Source organism: Cryptomeria japonica, chromosome 1 (genome assembly GCF_030272615.1).
Source record: "Cryptomeria japonica chromosome 1, Sugi_1.0, whole genome shotgun sequence".
Taxonomy (NCBI): domain Eukaryota; kingdom Viridiplantae; phylum Streptophyta; class Pinopsida; order Cupressales; family Cupressaceae; genus Cryptomeria; species Cryptomeria japonica.
Window position 1 is genome coordinate 374,146,303 of NC_081405.1, and position 27,685 is coordinate 374,173,987.

At 36.8% G+C, this 27,685-nt stretch overlaps 1 protein-coding gene across 1 annotated transcript; it reads right to left on the reverse strand.

Moving 5' to 3' along the window:
- Positions 1-133: 133 nt before the first annotated feature.
- Positions 134-27,685, reverse strand: LOC131070887 (uncharacterized protein C12B10.15c). The gene is made up of 5 exons (XM_058006547.2): positions 27,265-27,685; positions 26,950-27,042; positions 9,357-9,550; positions 9,133-9,196; positions 134-657 (listed from the first exon to the last, which is right to left on the reverse strand). Exons 1-5 carry the CDS (start codon positions 27,434-27,436, stop codon positions 617-619), a joined length of 564 nt encoding a protein of 187 aa, XP_057862530.1. The 5' UTR covers positions 27,437-27,685; the 3' UTR covers positions 134-616.

Here is a 27,685-nt window from a genome sequence, read left to right on the forward strand (position 1 = left end):
GCAACATTGAGCACAGCACTATGCCATGAGACGCAATGAAGAGTAGCTGCCCAAAGACTCCATGACATGAAAAAATGTATCCTAAATTCTATGTCTACTTTTCATGCACAAGAATTACTGACAAACATTATAGTGACACAAAAAAAGGATCAACTTTTCCATTAATCATATCAATATTATGATCGATACATCACTATTCATTCTCTCCTCTTCCTCAGGAGATCACATGCACAATGCCCGAGATTCCTGATCGCAAAAAGCATTCTTAAAAAACAGGCAATTTCCAGCAGATCAATAGAAATATGACATACATGAAAAGCAGATCACGTGAACAATGCCAAGGACTCCTGATTTGGAAAGCATTTTTACAACAGGCAGATTCCAGCAGATCAATAGATACATTAATTTGCATGAAAAGCAGTTCATGCAAAACATTGTGTTTCTGACTTCAGTTCCCTGGAAAATAAAATTGCATCCCCTCACAAAATATCACATGCTTCCAAATGGCATTGAACAGCGATGAACTACTGTAAGTTACAGTTTCATTTTATCCTTGGAAATAGTAGGCAAGCTTCCAAAAAGCAGCCCTTTACATAGCTGAGCGCATTTGCTTTCCTCACCTTTTGTTTGCTTTTCTCTTTTGCCCACATGAAGCTCCTTGTGGTAGAAATAAAAAACCAAGAGTTCATAAGAATAGAAAAAGATGAAATAACCTGTGGTCATCAAAAGAAAAACTTGAATATAATTTCATTACAAGTTACCAATAATTTAAAAATGCATACAGATGTTTTATTCAACTGCATAGTTTTTGAGTCAGACTTATTGATCCATATTTCATGAGAATGATTATCAAATATGGGCCAATGAGACTGACACAAAAACTAGGAGTCGAGTTCTGATAAAACATCACATCTGAGTTTTTAAACTGGAGCTTGAACGCCATCTGAATGACCTCTTCAACAACCTGCATGAACCTGAGAGGTCACACATTCAAATCTAGGAGGTAGGGTGGGTCGTATGCGTCACTGAATGATAAGTTAAGTAATTGGAAGCAATCCTTTTGTCGACTTCCACATGGGGGCTCTCATACACCAAATTGGTCTCGTTTGGCATTGACCTAAAAATTACCTTTAACTTTGCCTCCAATTAGATAACACTTTAAATGCATCAGTAAAGAGGTATACAATATGCTTTCTGCTATAGCTTTATATTTGTATGCAATCATTGCTACCTGTCACATTTACTCTCCATGCTAATTAGCACGAGCCAATTGTTTGATGTTTCACCTTAAATTAAGCATGACAACCATGCCATGCTTTAAAGTTTGGATCTATTTTGGTCAAATTGGGTCATGCATGCAAGTGAAATATGGTAAGCTTCAGCTGCTACGCTTACCAGATTTACTTGTGTTAAGAGTCAATGTAGAGGGTCATATGAATTTAACAGCTGTTATCGCACCCCTGCAACAAAACCATTTAGATTGTAACTCCATAGACAGGAAGAGAATAATGGGGCCTGATCCTCAAGACCTTTTATCAGCTAAGAAAAAAAATTCCATGTACTTTAAAGTTTTGTTTGTGTGTGCAAGTCTCTGGGATGGGAGAGAGAAAGAAATTTACCCTCAGTCCTTTTTCGTTCCTTGTTTGTATGAGAGATCGACCTTCAGTCTTTTTTTTACTTGTTTGTATGAGAAAGAGATTGACCTTCAGTCATTTCTTGTTCTCATTTGTATGTGTTTTTGTGTGTGTGTGTGTGAAATAGAGAGAGAGAGAGAGAGATTGCCCTTCAGTATTTTCTTCTTGTTTGTATGATATCAAGTTCAACTTCCATTCAAGGGGCTCACTGATTTGGAAATGGGTTCCCAATTGCAGCAAAACAAGCTTCAAGAAAACTAATTATAAATGATGAGTGGTCAATTTACTATACCAAACAACATATCTTAAAGCGTTTCATATTCTCTGCTTTCTTTTCCTTGCAGTTCACACTGCTCTGTTTCTTCTATGGTAATGAATCACACAAGTAATCGAAATTAATTTAAAACATATCCAGGACCTGTGCCATACTGGTTTGACTCAGTTACATGGATTTTTCAATAAGCAGATCAAACCAAGGAAAAAGGGGCAATTTTATATAACTGAAAAACACACAATTTTGTCACCCATTACCAGCGTTTTAAGACTCGTGGACTCGCCACGGACTCGCGAGTCCATGGGAGCCACGAGTCGACTCGCTAAGGACTCGCGAGCGTTTTAAGACTCGTGGACTCGTGGACTCGCTAAGGACTCGCGAGTCCATGGGAGCCACGAGTCTACTCGCTAAGGACTCGCGAGCGTTTTAAGACTCGTGGACTCGCCACGGACTCGCGAGTCCATGGGAGCCACGAGTCGACTCGCTAAGGACTCGCCTACGAGTCGACTCGCTAAGGACTCGCGAGGCGAGTCCTTAGCGAGTCCATCTGAAAGACTCGCGAGGCACGAGTCTTTTGCACGGACTCGCGAGTCTTTCAGATGGACTCGCGTGACCCAGAAAAAACATCATGCAAGCTTTAAAAGTGAGTTTTTTTAATTTTTTTGCCCTCATTTGGCATTCTTGCTTGGTTATGACAAGTTTGTAGGGTGTGGAGGAGGAGAAATACAAAGAGGAAGATGTAGTCTTCTTTTTAGTTTGTTCATTGTTGTTTTTCACATTTGGAGTTGGACATATCATTATATGTAATTTTGTAAACATTTATAAACTTATGCTGCTATTATACATTTTAGAGTTGAAAGTTGAAACTATGAGTATGAATGATGAAATTTTAAATAGTGTATTTGTAGATCATATGACATGTGTAATGTTTCAATTATGGCTCTTATGTTCTCTAAATGCATTAATTTCTTTATGTTTTTTTTGTAAAACTACGGGTTTTTTTTGCCGAGTCTTTCGCGAGTCTTTTGCGAGTCCGAGTCCAAGTCCAAATTTTTGGTTTGCTGAGTCCGTGGCGAGTCCGAGTTTTAAAACTTTGACCCATTCCATAGGTTTTTCCTATTAAACCCTCAAAAATGATTTTTTTCTCATTTTATCACTTTCAGGCAGCAGCATATAGTTAAACAAATGGAATTCAATTGCTCGCCTTTATTTATAAATTTTGCTTTTGCAACTAATTTAATGTTAGGGCAATGGTGGGAGTACTTTGGCCGTGAGGACAAATCACTTCATTGGGTGGCAATGTAAATTCTAACCCAGCAATGCAGTTCTTCTACTTGTGAACGCTCTTGGAGTGCATTTGAGCACACCCTAAAAACATGATTGAACCAATAACAGATGAATGATTTGGTCTTCATGCACCACAACCTTTGTCTTAGCTTGAAGATATAATTCAAGATTATAAATTTTCCAATCATGGATTTCAAAATATTTCTATTTTTGTAGCATACACTTATAGGTTGAGAAATTTATGTGTTCATCATTGCGAATCTCAGGTGGTGTTGAAGATGACCAACCAATTGATCTAGCTGAGAGTGATTCTAATTCAGAATAGATCACAGCTGAGGAACGGCCTACATTTAATAAAAGAGGATTTGGATATGCTAAATGAGGTTTTCGATGATCATAACTGTGCTCATTTGGAGCATCTGGCTGCACATTGACTTCTGCTTCACACATCTACTCCTGGCTACCTTAGAGGCTATTTGAATCTTGAATTTGTATTCTCCTTTTTTGTTTTGTATAAAACTTACTACTATGAGTAATTAGTCTATAACAATATATACTCTTATGACTAGAATTTTGATACTGAGAATTCAAAATTAATTGACAACATTGAATATTTACTTATGTCTTATAATTGACATTTGGACTTTGTTTCTTTTTCTACATGCTACATTTTTGTGTTTTAATAAGAATTTTCGTGTCTTTTAAATTGTCATGCCATTGCCTTGTAAATATAATGCAACTATGGTTTCTCTAAAATTCTTCTCCTTGTAGTTAAATTATCAACCCAGTTTCAACTCTGTATATTCCCTTCCTAGTCTCCTTGCTAGATTCACAAGACAACAATCTAAGCAAATGAGATAAAGTCAACTCTAAGCTAAATAGAAATTTTAATGAACACTTATATAATTAAAAAATAATAATATTTATCGCCTTTAGGTTTTTACAGTTTAAATATACAAACATGCTATCAAAGCAACATATCAGCATGCTAAATGTATCAAAGCAGAATTTCAGCCCGCTTCAACTTCATCTGAGATATCTTCTATTCTGCCAGATATGATAAAAACCTCCATATCTCTTATCTCCTTCAACTCCAAAACGGAGTACAGCTCAACAACTGTGATTCTTTAACATCCAATACCATTACGATAGCAGCATTGTTCAATATAAAATAAAAGCCTGTTGAGAGTTTTGTCAAATATGTTCATTCAAAGTTTTTGGAAACTATATTCAGGAAAAAGGATATATTTTTAAAGGTCTCTGTGTCACTGAAATAATTCTGGCTATGAAAGCTTTCCGAAGGCCAGAGAAGATTGCTTGCAGGGTGGTTTGATGGTCAGTGAGATATGCATGTTACATGCATAGCAATGGTCCCTATAGGATTACTCAGGTTGGCAGCTAATTGGGTACACAAGGGACCTCTAACCCATGGAATAGATGTTCCAATGCATGAGAAGACTTTGACAGATCTCCATTGGATAGTATCTTATAGACTTTAAAAAACAGTTATAAATGCAAGCATAGAATACCATATCACTCGCATGAATTTGTTGTTATTATGTTAGTGTAAATATGCTCCAAAAATTATATCAACACTGTTATGCTAGACAAGTAAATTTAGGAAATATGAACCCCTACGACACTTGGCAATTTTTTCCAGGGCATAGCCTGGTTGAATATACCTCCTGTTTATTATTGCAAAGGAAACATTGGCCTATATATACTTCGATCATTTCTAAACTTGCAATATAAGTTTATAACCAATTCTGAGAATTGTTTGCAAAATAACTAGAGAAAAGTGTATATGGGTGCTTCTAGTCATTTTTAAACTTGCAATACAAACCAATTTTAAAGATTGTTTACAACATCACCAAGAGGATAATTATATGGTGATTTCGATCTCTGCTAGATTTTGTTGAGGTCTTTGTTTCATTAAGAGATCTTTGAGCATTTGTTTTAATTTCAAGTACCTTGGGTTACTGGATTTCCCTTAATGGCACCGTGTAGGGGAGGACCCCATTCCCCCACTCGTTCTTTCAAAGATAAAGTATCTGGATCAGGTTCTTCCATTCTGAAGAAAGAGAGATAAAATATTAGTGGCAAGAGGCAAAAGAAATAGGAGTCAATTAGGCAAATATTCTAATCCATGCATGTCAACTCCTGAGGATTCTCAGATAATTAATTTGGATGTATTGGAATTCCATAAGAATGTATCCACCTTCCAAGACAAAAGTTTGATCTGTATGTTTCTGGGTACCCAACTCTGTATGGAAAAGTTGTACTTCAACAGAAAAACCAAGGGGAAATGTGAACTCTGCTCTGGTGCCAAGGCATATTTGTAGCTATCTTTGTCACTTAATCATATAGAGATAGACGTCTTTGGGAGGAAGGCTATACTTCTTCAAAATGCCAATCTTTTTTGACTTGGGGGTTTCAACTCAGTAGAAATCCCCACAACAGTACCAATGCAGATTCACATGTACACTCTCCACCAAGAATTTTGGTCCCCTTATGTCTGCAAGATGATTGCAAAGTCTCTATGGGTGGAAAATGATATATCAGGACCATATCATGGCAAAGACCTGAAAGCAATTGACTTTGAATGGATCCAAGCTTTAGATTATGAGAGCTTGCTTTTCAGACATCGGAGATGTCATGAATATGTTTATCTTACTTGAGAATGTCCTACTTTTTCAAAAAAGGATCTAGAAGGATAAGAAGGAAGATGGAATGACGAGATAAGGACAGATTCATAAAGCCTGATAAGACACAAACAGCAAGAAGAGAAAACCCAGAAGAAAAAGGTCATAAGGACATAGAAGGAATGAATGTTAGAGGACTGTTATTTTAATGGAGATGGGAAGAACTCTCGGAAGAGTCAATGGAAGCCCAAAATCCTCAAGACCAAGGAAATAAAATAAGGGCAAAGAAGCCAAAAACTAGCATTCACTATAGAGATGGATCAAGATAAGGTTAATAAGAATCAAAAAATCCTGGACAGATCAAGCTCTCAAGAGGAAGGGAATAGTCAATAGAATATCTCTCTCCGGCAAGAATTCAAAGAAGAGAAATGGAGATTTTGATAGCAATAAAATAGAAAGGTTGAACAGGTATGTTGCCTTATAAACGCCAGCCCTGGCAGATTCAAAGAAAAGAAAAGAGGATATCTTTCTTATGTATTTCATGTTAAAATAGAACAAATTAAACCTAAATTCAATCTAGTCAGCCTATTCTACAACTAAACCAAAATAAACTAGAGCTGAGACTAACCAAAAACAAAAGATATAACTGAGAAGCATAGATTTGGAAAATGGAAACAAGAAAATGTGAACCAGGATTAGGAAAAACAAAACTGTAAAACAAAAGAATAAGATTCTCCTAGAAAGCTGATGTTAGAGACTATATGGGCTTTGGAAACGCTTAAGAACTAATGGTCCAAATCTGGAAGCTGATGTTAGAGACTATATGGGCTTTGGAAACGCTTAAGAACTAATGGTCCAAATCTGGAAGCTATAAGAGGTTCCCTCAGCTAAAATGGTGCTGTGTATGGTGGAAGTGTCCAAACAAGGGCACCAAATGCATTAAGTGGCCTAAATATCCTGCAGGTGCACTATTTAGGTAAAACGGCACAGGTGTCCTATGGATATTGGACACATCTGCCCCCTATGCACAAATCAACTCACTTAAATTTTCACTATAGCTGACTTTTCAGGTGTACAGGTTGAGCAATCAGAATGAGGTACCTCTGACACACAGATATAGAGAAACGAAAGCAAAACCTACTATGCTAATCTTGTAGGAAGAGAAAGAAATCACACCAAAAAAATATATATTCACCTGATGGAAACTAGAAATGATGACCTGTATGGAAGTTAGAAGACTGGAGGAACCTTCTGGCTAAATTTGGGCTCTATAACTGGTGGAACCCAGCTAAGGGTGCGAGATGTATGAAATAGTGCATCTATCCTACAGAGGCACTAAATAGGCAAAGTGGACCTTTTGAAAAATGTTTTGAATATTTCAGAGATGCTCCATCTTGGCCTGCTGCACATTGGCCTGATTGTTGAATAGGCACAAACTCTCCCACAATTTACCTGCAAAAAAATTGACAAGGAAGCCTCCAAATTGGAAATGTTAACAAAATCTGCAATTACAAAATATAACAAAAAATGTGCTTCAGACCTAAGCTATGGCAATGGCCCATGGCAAAAGATGATAGGAAAACAAAGCCCTAGTGGATGCAAGATATGACTAGGTTCAAGAAAGACATAAGAAACACACTAAAAAATGGAAAGAGGAATCACAAAGAGACTAGAGATTATTCTAGGGGTGTAGATGAGGCAAAGAGTGTGAGGATGTGATGTGCCAAAACTAAAAATTTTGGAGTTTTACCAATATCAGCATGAAATGCAACACTTTCACACTTGTGATCACCCAAAACCCGACGTGGGCAAAGTGAGAGCATATTGTAATCAAGATGCTAACCTAGGTCCTACTAATATTTCTCAACCTAATCACATTTATGTTTAAGATCAAGGATAACTTCACATGGAAACAAGCTTCTTTCTAACAGAAAACTTGAACTGCAATAGCATTGCTTATATAATGCCATGGCTAAAGCAAAGACATGACAAAACTATGGAGAATATTGTTCTACATTCATTGATATGTGAATGTAGAAAGAGTAAAAACGATCACGGCAGAAAGTATTGCCCATGGTAAGGTGGTGAGTTAGCGTGTATATTTAATTTGCCAAACACCCTACAGAAGTACAACTCATAGTAATGATGATTTTGTAAGGCTACAAGCATAGACCTGTAACGGACCATGTTCTGGGATGTGCTGTGGAAAAACTCTACCGAAACTAGACTGTATTTATACAGTGATTAGCAACTAGGAGCTCTGACAGGAATATGGGTTAAAAAGGCAGGCACAAAAATGATCACCTACATTGTTTCACTATGCAACAGCTATATAAGTCTTGGGATTTCACTTTTCAGCAACTCTGAAAAATTATCATGTTCTGATTTCGAATTCAAAAGAGGTAGTTATAATGCTTGGTCAAACAAATCTGATATAAAGATTAGATCGTTTCACCATTCCATATTTCCATGTTAGAAACGACTCAAACAACCTTTACCAACCTTTGCAATTAATTGACTAAAGTGAGCGAAAGGAAGAAATCAGTAAATGAAAACAATAACTAAATCCCAGCTTTTGCTGGGAGACTTTCCAAATTCTTAACAAACATACTTGTTTTTGTATTTCAAATCCTAAAACAATACATGCCAAAAACACCAGGGTCCTGTGCAGCTGCTTAGCTAATTCTGTTTAGCATGCACTGCTCAAATTTTTTAAGAGCCATGTATTTTTGTTTTAAAAAAAAAGGAAGGAAAAATGTGCAGCCATGTGGCACATTTGTAGTTAAGTAGTGGCTGCATAGTTCTATTCCCCCTTGTTCATCCACAGCTGAAATTCCAATGCTACTGTACTTTTTTACAAGAAGATTCCAAATTATATGCATTTTGCTAAAAAAAATGGAATAGGACCACCTTTGCCTCCAAATGTTAAACAGCATGCAGCTGAATGGGACCGTGCTATTAGAGTCCAACTGACATGTGCCTTGGCCTAAAATATCTCTGTGATGACTTTTTGATCTTCATTCTTTATTTATGCACTTTATAAACAATGTTCTCCAGATTTATAATCATTTTGTTTAAAATTAGTTGACTTCTATTATGCATGTTGATGTCCTTCGATTGAAACATGTAGCTTCAAAATGCAGCTAATCAACCAAACCTGCTCTTATATTAACATGTGGACCTACATAACATATGGTCTTAGCGTGTTCTAGACGATAAATTACAAAACAAAACACACTTACTCTTTCACAATCGAAAAGTAATATCCCTTTAATTTGCAGTGACAATGTTTTACCTGTTTTTTTTCCATCTCTACAAGTCTCTGCTGCAATTTCAGCTGCTGTAATAGGTTTGTGAATCTGCATAAATAGAGCACACTGAATGATCAACCATTTAACATAAGTAGACATGAGAAAACTAGAAATCCGAAAGCAGCATCCACAACATAATGACAGAAATACAATTTTATGTGAAATGTGCACGGTAAACAGACAAACTATATATTAGAGAACAACTTACAGCATTTGCAACAGGAAACCAATGGAAACAGCAATTAAAAGTGTCACTTTCTGAAGGCATGTTATCATGATTCCAGTAAGTTATATTCTCAAAAGATGCAGTTGCATTCCAAGCATCAACTCCCTCCTTTTCTAAATTAGAAGCTCTAGCAGAATCATTATGGTCCTCAGGTTTCATTTTTTCCAAGACAAATCCTTCAGTTTGTCATGCATCCATTGAAAGGTATTGTTAATGCCAAAGTCACATATACTGTACTAAAAACATACATACATAGAACCAATAGAGTAACTAAAAGGATGATACTCTAAAATAGTGAGAAAAGTAGAACAATAAATTCGGCGTTCTATATAAAAGAAAATATGCAAAATCTAAAACAACTCCAAAAATCAATCTAAAAAGAATATTGAACTGAACAACCCAATGCATTAAGAAACAATTATATTTTTTGCAAATTGTAATATTATTGACTGTATTTGGGTGCATTATCACAATCCATGAGTTCTATGAATATCATATTCTAATACATGATATAGGAGAGTAAAAAAGTTTTATATGGAAGGAAATGGACTGTTAATTGTATCTCTATAATATCTCATGTCACTGCATTTAGCATGTAAAATCCTAAAGATAAGAATAATAACAGAAAGTTGTTTCCACACTGTAAAATGCAGCAAAATAATGTTATCTTTACACATTTCAATAAAACACAACAGAGGTCCAAAAAAGCATTTGATATTTTGGTTCTTCAAATTTCGATCAAACTACTGATCCTCGTGTATGTCAACAGATAGTACTGTCAATTTTGATCAGAAGCTCTCAAGAAAGACAGGCAGTTATCAAAGTCAATTATCCAGTCAGACTCTGCAGCTGACATATAAGTACACTGAGAGTATGTACATATAGATAAGGACATAGATGAAGAAACAGTGAAAAATATATGGCACAAATGACTAATAACCTTCAAAGCATTTGCAATCTCTTGTACTTCGAAATATAATAAATTGTCTAGTATCTTAAATACATATCTTTTTGTTACAATTGACATGTTGATGGCAATGACAATCATAATTTGATTGTATAAACTAAGCTACAAAATTAAGCTTCTGATACATGTAACTGTGCTCTGGTCAGCCAAAGAACCGGGAGGGGTAATGAGATGGACATTTGAAAAAACAAATCATGTGAAATGCATAACATAGAATCTCCTTCATTTAAAACGCAAGAACTAAGAAGATGAACAAGAAGTGAATCGCCCATGAACAAATCAAACAACAGCAGAACTGAAACATAGGAAACATTTTTAAAACTATCAAGGAAAATGGAAAATTCCATTGAAGGAAGCCCATTATATAATTCTTCAGAAGATTTTCAGAGAGAAATTTTTGGAGAATGTACCCTTTACATTAGTTAAAAACTTCAAATATGAATCCAACAACTCCAGAATGAGATCTATTTGTTGATTGATTTCTATTATTATCCATGATAATGATGTGACATGTTTATTATGACCCAAAACATAATCTTTAGATGATAGACAAAATTCTTCAACCAAGTGCAAGGAGTATACATACCGAAAGAGGATCATCCAAATGGGCATAATGACATCACCACAGCAATGTGATGGCATCATTCTTAAACTGTTATCATTAATTGTGACATCATAATAGAAAAACTGAATTATGAATAGTAATTTGTATTTACAATGCTTGTGTCAACTTGGCATTATAAACTATATGTTGCCAGTTCAGGTTCAGAGTCTGCTGATTTCTTTTCCCCAGTTTAGAATGGCCAAGTTCAGCCATACAGTATCTATTATTAAAAATATTTAAATATATCAAAATAATCATAATACTAATGTAAGCTCATTTTGGATTGTCTACCCCCTTTAATCTCTGATGATATGAATAACCCCCTCTAATCTCTAATGATATGAATAACTTACTTGTGGGTCCCATCTCCCTTAAGGAGCTTGAACTACTTGTGTTCCAAATGAACAATAGGAAAATCCTTGGCCCAGATGGTTTTCCCATTAAATTCTTTCAAAAATTGGAACATATTGAAGCTCGACCTTTTGGAGGTGGTTTCTGAATCTCAATCTGATAAGAAAATACTCAAAACAATCAACACCACTTGATTCCTAGAAAGGAGGGGGGAGACTCTCTTGATTTGTTCCACCCTAATACTCTTTACAATGTTACCTATAAGATCATCACTAAACTCATTGCAAATCATCCGAAGCAGATTTTGGCTTCTTTCATCTTGCCGATATACAATGGGATTTGTGAAGGGGCACCAAATCCTTGATGGTATCCCAATAGCCACAAAGGCCACTCGCTTTATTGTTGAATTTTAACACTTTCAGATTAATCTAAACTCAGAAAATCAGACTTTAATTATTAACTAAATTGATATGTGAACAAATAAGAACAAGGAAGGGAACAAAATAAGAACAAGACACGGTTACCCTGGGAAAACCTCCTAGGAGGAAAAACCCAGCCTGAAAAGATCCTCAGATCTGATTATGAATTATATTCATATGAAGGTTACAACACTTATCTCATGTACTTGAAGGTGATTGCATTTAGAACTGATAATGTCTTCCACAAGACTGCACTTTCACAAGCATCAAGTAGTCACATCTGCACCTTTAACCCTTCCAACAGCAATCAGGTTCAAACCCTAGGTCTGTAATATGTGAAGTCTGCTCTCCTCCAACCTCAGTTTGCTTTTCACATGAATGAATTTCACACTTTCACTAGTAGATGTAGTTCGCTGATGTAACAGAAGTATTTCGCTGTAATGGCAGATATAGCATTCCTCCTATAACTCGCATTTAGCAGAACCATATATTTCGCATAGGATAAGATGAAAGATGAATGTATGTTATTGAGGTGAGAAGTGTCTTTACTTATATGATGCATTGACCTTGTATGTCGGCTTGTGTTCATGTCGGCTTATCCTTTTAATTTATATTCTTTTCCCTTTAATCCGAAATGCATTCTATATAGGGTTGGCCCTATTTTAATTTATATTCTTTTCCCTTTAATCCGAAATGCATTCTATATAGGGTTGGCCCTATTTTGTTTGGCACATTAACTTTCATGTGGCGTGGAGTAGCGTGGGGTTTTTATGATGTGCCGTGAGGTATAGGGCCCAGCCCTATACGTTGGAGAAGGGGCTGGCCCCTTAGGCGGATTCCAATGTTGCCCAAGGCAATTGGAATCCGCCATCCCTAATTACAATCAACATTTATGTCAAGTTCCAAGGATAAAGCTATGTTTATCAAGCTAGATATGTCCAAGCCCTATGATAGGGTTAGATAGTCATTCCTTAGGAACATTCTCAAGACCTTTGGATTTTGCTTGGAATGGATCAAATGGTCATGAGTTGTATGGGTTATCCCTCCTCTGTTTTAATTAATGGTATCCCTTCCCTGCTTTTCTCTGCTTCCAAGGGGGCTGCAATAAGGCGATCTTTTATCTTCTTACCTCGTCATCCTGATGGCAGAAGACTTTGGACAGGCTACTAAAGCACCAAAAACCCAATGGTTGGACTATGTTTCATGAACATGACTCACAAATGCATCTTCAACTTGTTGATGAAGCTACTTTGTTCATTGTTGCTAAATTCAAGAAGACATCAACTCAAGAAAGCCTTAGATATCTATTTGGATGCTTTTGGCCAACAGATTAATGAGGAAAAGTTCAATATATTTTTCTTTAATACCCCCTTGATCATCCAACAAACAAGAACTCGTATCCTTCATTATGAAATAGGTTAGCTTCCATTGAGTATCTTGGTATCCTCTTCAGTTGGTACCCCCAAGAGAGATTATTGGAAGAAGATTAATGATAGATTTTGAAGGAAAGCTAGTCAACGGACCTTTCAAAGGCTATCTATCCTATAAGCTTTGCTTATCTACAAATTCCTTTTGTTATCTACTCCTAAAAGCTTTCCCAAGGACATGATGCTCTTTCTAGGAAATTTTAATGCGGGAGCAATGTGGATTCTCAAAATTAGAGTCTTATTAGTTGGGATCAAGTGTGTGGGCCTAGGCAACATAGTGTGTTGGGCCTCATGCAAATTATTTTCAATAGCCAAGCCTTGGCTGCAAATTTTTATTGGTAATGGTGTGAGCATTCAAATCAGCCTTGAGTGAGAATTATTAACTTCAAATATCTTGGAGTTGATGTTATTAAAATTCCGAGAATGGATCTAGTTTGAAAACGTTTAATGGTCTGGAGTACAAATTAACCAATGAGCTTCAATTGTCAAGGATGGTCTTTTTTGGATTGTAAAAAATGGTCAAAGGGCCCTTTTTTGAAATGATGCTTGAAATCTCCAACCACAATCCTCTATGTCTTTACTCCTCTTCAGCCCTTGAGCCTTTAAGGCAACAAAATGGATCAATTTGTTGACTTATAGAGTACTCTTGAGGGCGGGAAGGGGGAATCCCTATTCTATCATTGGAAAGACTCTAGCATCTTGCCTAGGGCCATGATCCTAAAGGAACTTCTACAGTGGCTCTTGGTTACAAGTCCCTAGATTTGAATACTGGTGAAAATAGAGATTTCACTTGCTGGAACAAATTCAACTGGCCTAAATGCAGTTTCTTTGTTTGGTTGCTCTCTCAAAACAAATACCTCACCTGGGATAATATCAAAAAGAGAGCATTTCAAGGCCTTACAAAATGGGTTATGCGTGGCAGTGAGGAATAATTGTTACTTGCCTTTTCTTCCATTGACCCTTCGCCTTCGGTATTTGGCTAAGTTACTAATTCCGATATGGGTGTGAGTATCAGAGCCCAATATGAAAGCAAAAAATTCCTTGGGTACGGGTACAAGAAAATATGTGTGTATGTATATGTATATGTATAGACATATATATACACATACATACATATACATATATATACACATGTATGCATATAAACATACATATGTATGTAAATACTATATATACACATACACACACACACACACACACACACACACACACACACACACATATACATTTATATGCATATAATCATACATCTATAAACATATGCACACACACACACACACACACATACACATATATTACATATACATATGTTGCATATACATATATACACATACATACATATATGTGTATGTGTACATATATATAGACATACATATGTACAAATTGGCCTATGTATATATATACATACATATATACAAATGTATGTATATACGTACATATATACAAATTAACAACTTTGAAATCATGCTTGGCAAAGGCTTGCAGAAAAAATCAGCAGCCAAAAATTCACAATAAACAAGACGATGCACACAACCCAATCTATGGCAGTAGAAGTAATAAAGACCCCCACCGTATGACCAAAATCGACAGAAACAAACTACAGCAACAAGCAGTATGACTGAACTCAGCAGCAACAGACATACAATATATACCAACCAGCCAACAGGCTACTGGATGTACAATAAACTTGAACATGTCACTCATTGTTTGACATATAACCAGTTTTCCATTTAGGACAAAGATATCACAGGTAGAATTTTCCAATTGTTAGTTGAACAGGCACATATTTTGAGGATAATCGAGTTTCTTATGTGACGAACCTTCATAACACATGCAATTTTCACAATTTTATCACTTAAGGGCGAAATTATGTATGCAGCAATTTGTCTATTTATAAAATGTTTTAAAAATTAAGTTTTTTCTATTTTTTTTCTGGGCAGCCCTTGGGTCCCCCAGTGTTCGCCTGAGTTCAGCCCAGCTTCACCCAGGGTCGCTCACAAGCACCCTAGGTTCTCTGTCGGTACTCACAGGGAACTCGGGGAGCCTAGGAGGGACCCTGGGTGAATCCAATGGGGAACCCATAAGGAAACAAAACCAAAACCATACCCACACAGATAACCGAGGGGTTTTAAAGGAGCCCAATAAAATAAATATTTGGGGGCAATGGTGGCAAATTTGGAACCAACTTGTCATTCATACTACTTCCTTGTTTGAGTTTTGGGGGTGCATGGATAGGTTTCTTCTTTGGCCTCTATTCTCATTGTCACCTAAGAGCTTGGTCCTACTTTTATCCTCTGGCAACCCTTGCTTGAATGGAATAGTTGCAACTTCCATGGACAGCAAAGCCTCATCTCACACATAAAGTAAAAGGTCATGGATTATATTAATGAGACCGTTTCTACCAAGTGTTCTAACAGTGAGAACGTGTCTCCCTCTAATCTTCAACTTCCAACATGTCTTCAACTTCTTTCTATTTTTTCACTCGTGCACTCCCACTTGGCCCTAAAGAATTCTAGAAAGGTAAATGGGGTTGGCAAATAGTCTCTTCCCACACCACAGCACCCCTGCAAGTTTCTTCAAAATAAATACTAATGTCTCTTCTCATGGCAATCTAGGTGCTACAAGATTTGGATGAATTGGTCATGCTAAAGATGGTATTGATCACTTCTTCTTCTCTATTGCTATGAGGATCAAAATTAACAATCAGATGGAAGCTCAAGCCATTCTTTTGGCTCTTGAAAAGGCTTGCAATAGATTGCAAAAAAGATTATTTGTCAAATGGATTCCTTAATCATGGTTTATCCTTTGTATAGGGACAAAACCTACAAGTCCCCTTGGCAACTAACAACATTAGCTAAACAAATTCTTCATCTTACTCCTAATTTTGAAGCTATTTTCTTTGTTCATATTACCAAGGAATGGAACTCAATTGGGTTACCGGGTTCACCTCTGGGCCCCCCTGGGACGGGTCCTGGTTCAACCGGGTCCGTGGTACAGGTCCGGTTCGAACTGGGTTCGACCAAGGTTCGAAAAACCCAGAGGTGGTTTGACCCTGGTCGAACCCAATCAAACCCGAGTGGCTCCTGTAAAGTCCAAAAATAATGCAAATTTAATTTTTTTTTCAATTCCGCCTTGTAAAAAGTGAAAGTTATAACCTAAAAGTGATTCTAAAACATTTTATTCACTCATTTCACCTCATTTGTGTTGCAAACAAAAGTTTTATGAGAGCATGTTGAAGAAAGGGTGAACAAAATTTGGCTTCCAAGATCAAAGAGGAGTTGAAGATTGATTTTTGAAGCTTCAACAAGTGTTGCAGCATCATTTCCATACATTTTCAAGCTTCCATTGCCTGCAAGAGGTAGGTTTTTAAACATTTTTTTCCAACTATTTTTGTTTCACAAATTGTCAAACATGAAACTTGATTTTTTTTTCATTATTTAGTTTTTGTTTTTGAATATGTTTATATTATTTCTTGCCATAGGAACTAGAATGACATCTACATCTTCCTCCATTGGCAATGAACAAATAATTGCAAAACAAAGAAATGATCCAAATTCTCCCTTATGGAAATATGTGGACATTATAAAACAACTTCCGGGAGGTGGGGGATTCCGTTGGAAATGCCATGGATGTGCTATTGAACATAATAGTTCATATTATCGGGTGGTAGGCCATTTGTGTGGAATAAAAGGAAGAGGCATCAAAAAATGCCTTGGAAAAAATGGTAAACCTATACCAAATGAGACAGTGATGAAATATATTAGGGAGCATGAGGCGGCAGAAGAGAGGGAAGCCTGTAGATTGAACCAAACCGCATCAAAGAAAACAAAGGGAATGCAAGGCCCTTCTAATCTCAGTATTGTAGTAGAAGACCACCCCTTCTTTGCCACAAATGAACCTCAAAGTGAACCACCCTTGACACGTAAAAGAACAAAGGGGCCTTTAGAAACCGCATTCCAAAATGAGAGTAGAGACAATGCTGACGAAGATATAGTAAGGTGCATTTATGCAAATGGGTTGTCATTCAATGTTGTTTTCTCCCCATATTGGAAGCAAATGATAAAAAGTGTTAATGAGGCTCCAAGAGGGTATAAGGGCCCCAATTATGAGAAGGTACGTGGAACATTATTGGAGAAAGAGGTGAAGAGGGTTGAAGATGCATTGAAACCCATAAGGGATTCATGGGTTGAGACAGGTGTAACAATTGTTTTAGATGGGTGGAAAGATGCTAAAAACCATCCCTTGATCAATGTCATAGCGGTGTCCCCTAAAGGGGCAATGTTTTTGAGAGTTGTGGATTGTGAGGGCCAAATAAAAGATGGCCAATTTATTGCAGAAATTCTCATCTCTGCCATTGAGTCTGTGGGACCCCGCAATGTTGTCCAAGTCATAACAGACAATACAAAATTGTAGAGCTGCTGGTTTGTTGGTTGAGCAACGCTATGATCACATCTTTTGGACACCTTGTGCAGTACATTCACTCAATCTTATGCTACAAAGGATTGGGCAAAAAATAAAATGGATCAGAGATGTGTATGCAGAGGCTGAGGACATTCAGATGTTCATCACAAACCACCACATGTATCAAGGGATTTTTAGAACCTATTCGAATTTGGAGCTATTGAAGGTAAGTGAAATAGTAATTTAATTTTACATTTTCTGATTTTTTTTTAAATTTTCAATGTTCATAATATCATTGTGTAAGCTATATTGTGTATTCTTCTTTAAAGTTTGGCTTTATTTTTTAATCATTTGGCATTAATTTGTGTTATAGGTTGCTGAGACCCGTTTTGCATAAACACAATCGTCTTAAGACGACTTGTGAAAGTTAGAGTGGCACTATGCAATATGGTGATCAGCACCAATTGGATTGTATGGAAGCAGAGTAGCACTGAGAGGGCAGAAAAAATTAGGGATAGAATATTGAATGAGAAATGGTGGGATCTTGTTACATATCTCCTAAGTATCACTAAGCCCATCATGAGCATGATTCGCTATACAGACATGGATAGGCCTTGCATAGGTGAGATTTATGATGGCATTGACTCAATGCTTGAAAAAATAAAGGTCACTATAAATGAAAAAGAGAATGATCCCCAGGAGAAATTCTTCAAAGAATTGGAAGTAATTATTGTAGAAAGGTGGAATAAGATGACCACTCCTTTGCACCTTCTTGCCTATGCCTTGACACCTAAGTACTATAGCAATCAATTTCTTGATAAACCAGGAAGGATTCCACCATGGAGAGATCTAGAAGTATCTAATGGGTACAAGGCAGCATTTCTTAGACTATATCTCGATGATGATTTGCGAGATGTTGTTACAAATGAGTTCATAGAATTCACAAATGGGAATGGTCTAAGTGTTGATGCACGTCGTCATAGATCAAAGAAGGATGCTCACAGCTGGTGGTACTTCCATGGCACATGCTTCCAACACCTACAACCCCTCGCTATAAAAGTTTTATCACAAGTAAGTTTAATTAATTAAAATTTTAAATTTACAAGTTTTAGTTTATTTATAGTTTACTTTGTCTTCATAGGTTGCTAGTAATTTTATTTTTATTAATGTATAACTTTAATTGTTTACTTTGTCTTAATAGGTTGCTAGTTCATCTGCTTCAGAAAGAAATTGGAGCACATACTCTTTCATCCACTCAGTAAAGCGCAATAGACTGCTATCAAAAAGAGCAAAGAATTTAGTATATGTGCACTCCAACCTACGTCTTCTTTCACACAAACAACATGACTACACACAAGGGGAAACGAAGATGTGTGATATAGAGCTAGAGCATACTGATTTGGATGCTCCTGCTTCTCAGCTTCTTGCATTGACACTTGATGACTCGGAAATTGAGCCAACTTATAGTGCAAGTGGCATTGGCTCATCTAATGTCAATGTCAATGAGGAGGAGGAGGAGGAGGAGGAGGATGAATTAGATGATCCATTTGATGATTAAACTTTAAGTTTATATTGTTGAAAGTTGAATCGATGATACTTGAATATTTTGTCATTTTGATATTAAACTTGATGTATATGATGCTATTATGGTATGATCATGATGCTATGATTACAAGTTCATGTTTGTTTTGTTGTTTATATGATGCTATGTGACATGCAAATTTTAATTCATGCTTATAGGCTTCACAAATATCAAAATATATATATATATATATATATGTTTTTGTACTAACGAACCCAAACCCCTTTTCAAAATTTTGCCGTACCAGCGTACCGGGTTCTTCGAACCCGAACCGGTGAACCCAAAAATGCTACTAAGGAAGTGAGAGTCCCTATCTCCTAAAAAAATTTACTAAACTTCTCCAACTTATTCATAATGATCAAGCCTCGCCCTCCTTTTTCTTCTTTATTGTGACTAAAGCTCTTGATTGCCATCCTACTTGGATCTCTTCTTCAAAGGCCCTCTGTTGGTATTATAAGAGGATTTGTGTTTTCAAAGAGTATGGTTGTCAAATGGGCTCTCCAAGCTCTTTTTGGAGTTGCAATAGTGGAAAACCTCTCTAGCTTTTTTCTCTTCTGACTTTATTTATTTCTCTAGCCATTTGGAAATCTCTATTTTGTAAAGTATAACAAATTCCTTTCAATATAATTCTCCTCGTTAACAAAATTAAAAATTAAAAATTTTAAAATAAATGTATATGCATTAGAGAACTCATGTCTTAACAAACTACGAGACTTGAACTAGCAGATTGAACATGCGTGAAAACATATCTCTTTGCCCACCTTTTGTAGCTAATTCCAAGGCGATGAACTTTAACAGTAGTTCCACTATTGGGTTTATATTTTATTATGAATACATTATATAAATATCTAAATTGCCAATCTTGGTATTGGATCCTGATCCTTGTTTGAGTTCATGGATCTGGGGAAAAAAAATTGGGATTGGGTTCATTTAAGTTTTATCCATACAAAAGAAAATGTAAAAATCATAAACATATATCCATATATATTTGCAGCCTAAAAGGCTAAAAGCAAGAACCAAGTTTAGAATACCACAAAGCATAACATAATCAGTAAAACCAACATAAACTCTAATGTCATTTAAAACATAATTGATAAATAATATCAAATGTTCATTGTGTTGGGTCTCAAATCAACAGATTGGATAGGTTCTAAGGAAATGCCAACTCCTATGATCAAACCCTCCAATTGACTTGGCCAACTTATAGAGTAAACCTATTTGGTTACTGACTCTCTCACTTTAGGCTCTGCAGGACCTAGGCGGGTATACCTATTCACTAGTTGTTTTCAAAGATTAGTGCTTTTTATAGCAGATTAAGTATCTTGATCTGGCTTCCTCCGATCACAGAATGGCATAAGTTCCTAGGATGGATATATAGCAAATGAGTTCAAGATTGTTGTTGTGGAAGCTATTTGATCTATGTGCTTAGAAATTTATATGTATACACTATTGCCAACTTACTTTATGCTTCCTACTCAATTACTCCTATTGTAAAATAAAATATGATGAATATGGTGATAAGTTGTAATTTACAAATGGCCAGTGCCTTCTTCGCTGTCTGGGCTACAGAGTCTTTATATTGCCTTAGGACTTATTGTGTGAGCTTGTGAGACAGTTTTTAAACCCACCCCTTTTATGGATATGTCAGTTACTATTTCTTATGAGATCAATTGAATGCCTATATTATAAGTTGCTTGAATGAATTTAACCCTACCTTTAAGGGACCATCCAAGTAAGCACTGCAAAGAACAATTATAATTCACAAGCAAAACTTTTATTTCAACCTTATAACATACAACATAAATTTCACTCAAAGAATATGAATAACCTTATCTTCTTTAGATAATATCACAAGCAATTGCCAACAACGAATGAAATAATCCACAGCACATGTGCAAAGAAAAGACAACTGATTATATTATGTATCCGCCAAAATTTGTGTAATAGGAAACTTACAAGCTATCATATACCACTGTATTCTTGCTCTCATCTTATATCTTTTATTACAAGAAACCTTTCTCATATATATATGAGAGCAAAGGCTATTTATGAAAAGACATGTCTTTTCGAAATACTAACTGTCAATTTGGACATTCTTAACAAACTTAAGTAAAAAGAGATTAAGCATCCCTAAATGATGAATGTAATCATCTTCTTTAAAAGTCTTGATCTTGATGCTCTGTTTATTTAATTCTTCTCCCTGTGAAAGGTATTCGAATATCATCTGGTTGACGGTAGGAGCCATATCTTTGCTTCGATCCAATCTTGATAGAGCCCGATCCCTGATGCTCAGAAGTTCATTCCGCCATTCATCCATAGACATTAATTCTCCTTCTTTATAAATCGAGGGCATTCCAATAGGGTTCCCATCATCTAATTCTTTAAGATCTCCTTTTAGCACATCTTCGAATTTAACATGATTTTCCATATACGAAGTCCCTTCTGTTTTCTCCTCTAGCGTCATCACATCAACACTGTTTATCACTTCATGCAATCGTGTTTTTAACCTTTCATGCTCTCTTAATGCCTTTATGGTCCCAGTGTACACCCTCCAATAATATTCAACATGGATGAGCATGGTATTGAACCTGTGTTCAATGATATCATTAACCATTTTATCCATCTTCTGTTGAATATTACTCACCTGTTTGGCAGCCTTCTCTGCTTGATATTTCCAATACAGAACATCAAAGACATCATCCAAGCTTCGTCCTGTGGGATATGCAGCATATTCATTTAAAGGAGTCCCTGTCTCAAATTGCAATATCCTTGTTTGTAGCCTTTGATTCTCCTCTTTAGTCCTTTCATATAAACCCTTATAGGTAATGTTTTCCCTGACCAAAAACTCTGTCTGATCCAAATTTAATTTGGCTACATCCAAGTTTAATTTTGTAGTGACCCTAGGGTCAGTCTTTCCTACCTGATGGACCATAAGGTGTCCAAAGGTTTCTTCAACATCCACAATAATTGGTCTTTTTCCTCTCGGATATAGTGCCCATTGTAGGAGAGCTTTTTGATCAGGATCATACCCCGAGCCCATGAACAATTTATCTACTTCTTGAGGCAATACCTGTTGATTTGTGTCTTGCTTCTTCAAGAATCCATCAAACAGAAGTGCTGAATTTATATCCCAACCTGAAAATATGATAACTCCAGCCTCCTTTAATATTTTCCTCCCCTTCTCAGGGGTCATATCTTTCATGAGAGCATCTATCTCATCTTGTAGCCTTCTCATCTGTTCTTCTTCTGATCTTCCAGTCATACTTCGTTTCACATGAGCCCCTTTATACTGGTACAAGAATGAAAGGAATTCTCTTGAAGAAGCGAATCCGTCATCTGCAACAAAGTTTTCATGTTCTGTCATCCTTATATCAACTATATCTCGAATATTAAATTCACCAGTGTCCACATCTACCTCTGCTTCAAAACCAGGGGGATAATCCTCTCTAGGGGAGTCAGCAGGGATGCTACTAGCAACTGATTTCGGTGACATGTGAGCCAATGGTTTACTATCCTTTTCAGTGTTGACAAAATGGAGGAATTGTGGGGGTACTCTATTCATAATCTCTACCTCATGCTGAAGTAGTTTTTTGGCTATCTCCAAAGGATCTTGGAGGTTTCCAAGTAGATCTCCATCCACCATCCCTCTTGCTCTCTTCCACTTGAAGGCTTCCCAAGTCATCTCACTTCTTTCTCTCAAAACCTTGGCCTCTTCCCTTTCAAGGTTCCTGATTAAATCGTCTGGCATTTGAGCCACATGTATTCCGGCTTTTAGTTTCTGTGATGCCCTTGCAGCTCTTATATATCCTTCAGGATCAAAGTTCTCTCTAGGATCACCCAGAGTCATGCCATAATAATCTAATTTATTTTGAAGTAAATGATAACTTTTAGAACTTTTAACAATGAAATCAGAAAACACCAATAACCCTGGCACAATAGATTGTTTACCAAAATCTGTGAGATGTTTGGCACTGACAGCAGACAATTGTCTTACAATCTCTAGGCTAGCCACCCTGTTTGGCACTGTAATTGGAAGCATGTATGGCTTTCCTTCATACCCGAAAACCCTGATTTCTGTATGATTAGGGTGGCAATACCAATCACCCCAGTTGTGATCAATCTGAGACTCTGGAGAGAAGTCTTTTGGCCTGAGGAATCTTTTGATTTCAGGAGACAAAGCATAATTTCTATGTTGTCCGAAGGCTGCACTGAGTGGTTTTACAAAATATTCCTGAAAGTGCCAATACTGGTTGTTCATAAATCTTTGATCCCATGCAAACACCCACAATTGGACTGGCTTCTTCAAACCATTTTTATCATAAGCTCTGATGCTAAAATCGTCTGACCAGAAATTGACTTCTTGTCCACAATAAAGAATAATGTGCATTAATAAGGAATACAATGAGAAATGAACATTTACAAGATCTCCTTTTAACTTTTCCAACCCATGATTTAGGGCTTCTGCAACATAAGTGGCATAGTCAAACGGCCTAGGGTCTTTTGACTGTAGATCAGCACAGAGAACCATAACCCCAATATCCATGAGAGGATGAGCTTCTAAGCCTAATACTTGGGCTGCAGCATAGTATGTATACTTGAAATACGGATGAAATTGGTTGACATCAAAAGGCACCTTGTCATCTTTACTGAAAGGAACTAAGGACTTTCCCACTTTTGGCCGGTGAATGGGTAGTCTCCATTTCCTATAGATGTCCTCTAAATTGAAGAACTCTTGCGACAGCTTCTGTATATCAATTTTCTCTTCTACATCCCAGTCTAGATCAAACGCCATATCAATGGTCTGTTTGTTAATTACCACCATAGGATTCCCTCGGTAGTCACATATGGTTTTGGTTTTTGGATCATAACAATCTACTAAGGCTTTCATTAATTCGACATCCACAAATACATTCGGAACTGCCAATTTCCCCAAATTTTTCTTCCACAGGTTACTCACAGGCTCAGGAGCATCCCTTCTCTTGTAACCAAATAAGAACAACTCATGTCCTCTGATTTCAGTCCATATGTCTCCTAAATGTTCAAATCTATCTTCCAACCCTTCCTCTTCACTTTTGAATTTTTTGGACCTTACACTGGATGTCGGGCACTGGTCTAACAGATCCTGAGCTAAAGCTCTACCCTCCTTGTTCTGTCGTTTGGGCTTCTCTTCAGGGTTCAATTCCTTTCCTTTCCTACTCTTTTTAGAAGAAGAAGATGATTCCATAATTTCAATCAATGTGAGATATCACACTTACTTGGAGAATTGTCGAGCTCTTCTGACTGTTATTTACGAACTTCAGCTAACTCCTTGTAACTTTCCGTCTTCTGCACCAAAGTCTGGTTCTTATGAAAATTCGATCAATTCAGCTGTAACTGTGTGGGCAACTTGTGCAATAGTTAATGTCTCTGTGTTTATAACGGCTACTCAAATGTTCAAACTTAATTGCAGATGTGACATCCTCAACTTGAGCTTTTAATTCCTTCGCGGGAAGTACTATTCAGCTGAAAAAAGATTGTGAATCGAGATTTCGATGAAACCCCTGTCTTCGGTTGAATGTTTTAATCTTTCATCGAAAGTTCATTTTCCTCGATATCAACTCATCGGTGAATGGTCCTTGTCGAAAAACCATCTTCTAGTCTCCTCGAAATCATCCTCTCCTCGATGAAGTCTTTTTCGATGAGTTATTCGTGAGTCTCATCGAAATCATATTTCGATGAGTTTTATACTTCGGTGAAAGTTCACGCGAGCCCTCCGAAATCTTCTTTTCATCGATGTCCTTATATCGATGAAATCCCTCTGCTTTTATCGACATATTGTTATCGATAAGATTTGCTTTTCGATGAATGCTTTTTAAGCTTCCTCAGCAATTTCATTTCCTCGACTTCACCTTTTGTTGGCGTTTCACTTTTCGATGAAACTAGGATATTGATGACCGGCTTCCTTCTTTTACCGAAAGAGATATTCTGCCGAAGACATCTTAACTTAGTATTTTACACACTGTGAATAATTTCGATGAAACTATTCTTTCGGTGAAACTCATTCTGAGATGCTCGACGTGATATTTTGGCCGATGATCTTTTAGCTTTCGCGCCTTTGGGAAGATTTTTTTTTATTCAAATATACTGTTCAACACATTGTTCAAACTTCAAGTTCAATATTAAAATAATTTTATCAATTTTCAGTGTCATTTGGATTTTCTAAATCATCAGCATCATCATGACCGTTGACATTAGATGATACTGGAGAATTTTAAAAACCACAAGCAATACACTACCACTCACACTAAAAGCGTGCTCAATTTCACCCTTTCTCAAGTGCAATACATTTAAAGGTGGAAGCATCCAAGTCAGTTTTGTCTGGCTCCAATCCCACAACTACAAAAGGATATGGGGTTACTGCCCAGAAAGGTCGACCCACAATGCCCCTCGTAGGCATTTAGGAGCAGGCCCCCTTGACGGTGTTTGGAGGCAACAACTCCAGCAAAATTGAGGAGTAGCACACCATTTTCATTATTTTAAAAGGCAAATTCAAAGGTGAAAAAAAATTAAAAACTTAGAAAAATGGACAGATTCATCCTAGGTTCCCCTGATCCTTCCGAGTTTGTCCTGGACTCCGAAACAAACCTAACCCCATTTTTCCGGATCTTGCCTGTATCCACAAGTGGACCAGACCAGGTCACGGAAAAGGTTCAAACCAAACCCAAATCTGGCTGATCTACAGTGGGATCCAAATATACAGATAAATATAATTAATTAATTAATATGTAAACTAATTTTATAGACATAACTATTTACTAAATTGATTTATAAATATAAACATACTATATTTATATAAACTATAATGGAGAGTAATGAGTCTTCAAACACTTGCAAACATTTCGAGTGGGTCAAGTTGAGGTCTTCCCTATAACACTAAGCAGTAAGGCCTGAGAGTAGCAATCTGGATGTTTACCTGGGACAGAGTATCATCGTTGAGGAGACAGCCCTCCCAATTCAAAGTTTTTACCCGGAAGTTTCAACCCAAATAGAAATGTGCAGCATCAACATCTTTTTGGAACTCAGGCCACAAGTTTTTCCAAGAAATAGCAGCAAGGATTCAGAAACTTGCAAATATTTATGAGAAGATAATTTACAGGGCTTATTGGTGATTTAAGGAAACAAGTTTTTCATTTTATTTAAAAAGACACACTTTTTTCCCCACAATCTAGTTTGCCCAGGTTTGTACCATGTACACCCAAGGCACATCCCAGGCCTATGTATTCGGTCCAGGTATATTTGAGCCCAGGATGTACCCTGACCATACACACCTAGGATCCAAACCCAGACTAGTTTGGTCCTGGTACATGCAGGGAAACGGAAAACCCAGTAACACAGCTCCATTTGACCTCAAAGGTACCTTCAGAGAAACAAAGGATGTTTGCAGGAGAGAAGTTAATTTCCGCTGTAATCTCCGTAACATCAGCACCCAACTTTATCACGTCGGAAAGGTACTAGTATCTTAAATTAATAGCATTACAATTTACACTGACTTCCAACATTAACAATCTACAATATAACGTATGCTCTGTTTTGCCTATTTGATGAATTACAACTGAAATAATCTTGTCCAGGCATCCCATAACTTCTGCATACCTAACGTTGTGATTTTACAATTACAGAATGTATTTAAGTTTCATGTTTGTTTAAAAGTCTTAAGAGCGTGATTCAATCATACTCCAAGCCACATCAGAGACCACATAAAGAGTCGTAGACCAGCCAATGCAAACTACTCGATTCCTTATTATCTTTGTAACAAAAGGCAATCCAAAAGATAAAATATAATACCACAATAGCTTCCTGGGATTGACAGAGTAGTTCCAGCTAACTTCCTTCCTCTGAAAGAAGCTTCCTTCAACTCAAGCTCATCCACGACCACACCTGCAACTCAAATCCACAAGGACACAAATCATTATACATTAGCATGAAATAAAACTTTTAAAATATTTGAAATAAAATTCACAACCCACAACCCATTTAAAACTTTTAGAAAGCAGCCCAGACCCCACCAACCCTAGGGTTTTATTAATATATCAAGAAGTGGAATTCAGCTTGTAAAATAGATAGAGAGAAAATGACGAGAAACTGAGAAAGAGAAGTTGCCTGTGATCTTGGGCTTGAAGTAATCAGAAACAGGGCATTGGCCATTGTATTTGATGACACAGGGAAGCTGATGTACTTTGTCTGTTAAATCCATACACCCATCAGATATCCTGATGCTTCCACTCACTCCACTGCAAGATACAGAAAAGCCATTCTCTGTAACGCCGTCCATTACGTATGTGAGAAGTAAATGTAAGTAACGATCTTAGGCGACTGAAAATCAGATAATGAGCTTGTTGCCACAGTACAGAGAAGTTTGTTCAATCCGCGAGCGGGAGAATGAGATCGCTGTTATGTTTGCTTTCCAATTTAAATTAAATGAGAGAGGAATAATAGAGATCCCTTCTTTTGCAAGCTTTGAATATTTGGTCTTTTGGTTTCCTTGAATATTATTGAATAAAATTTAAGAATAGTTGAGTTC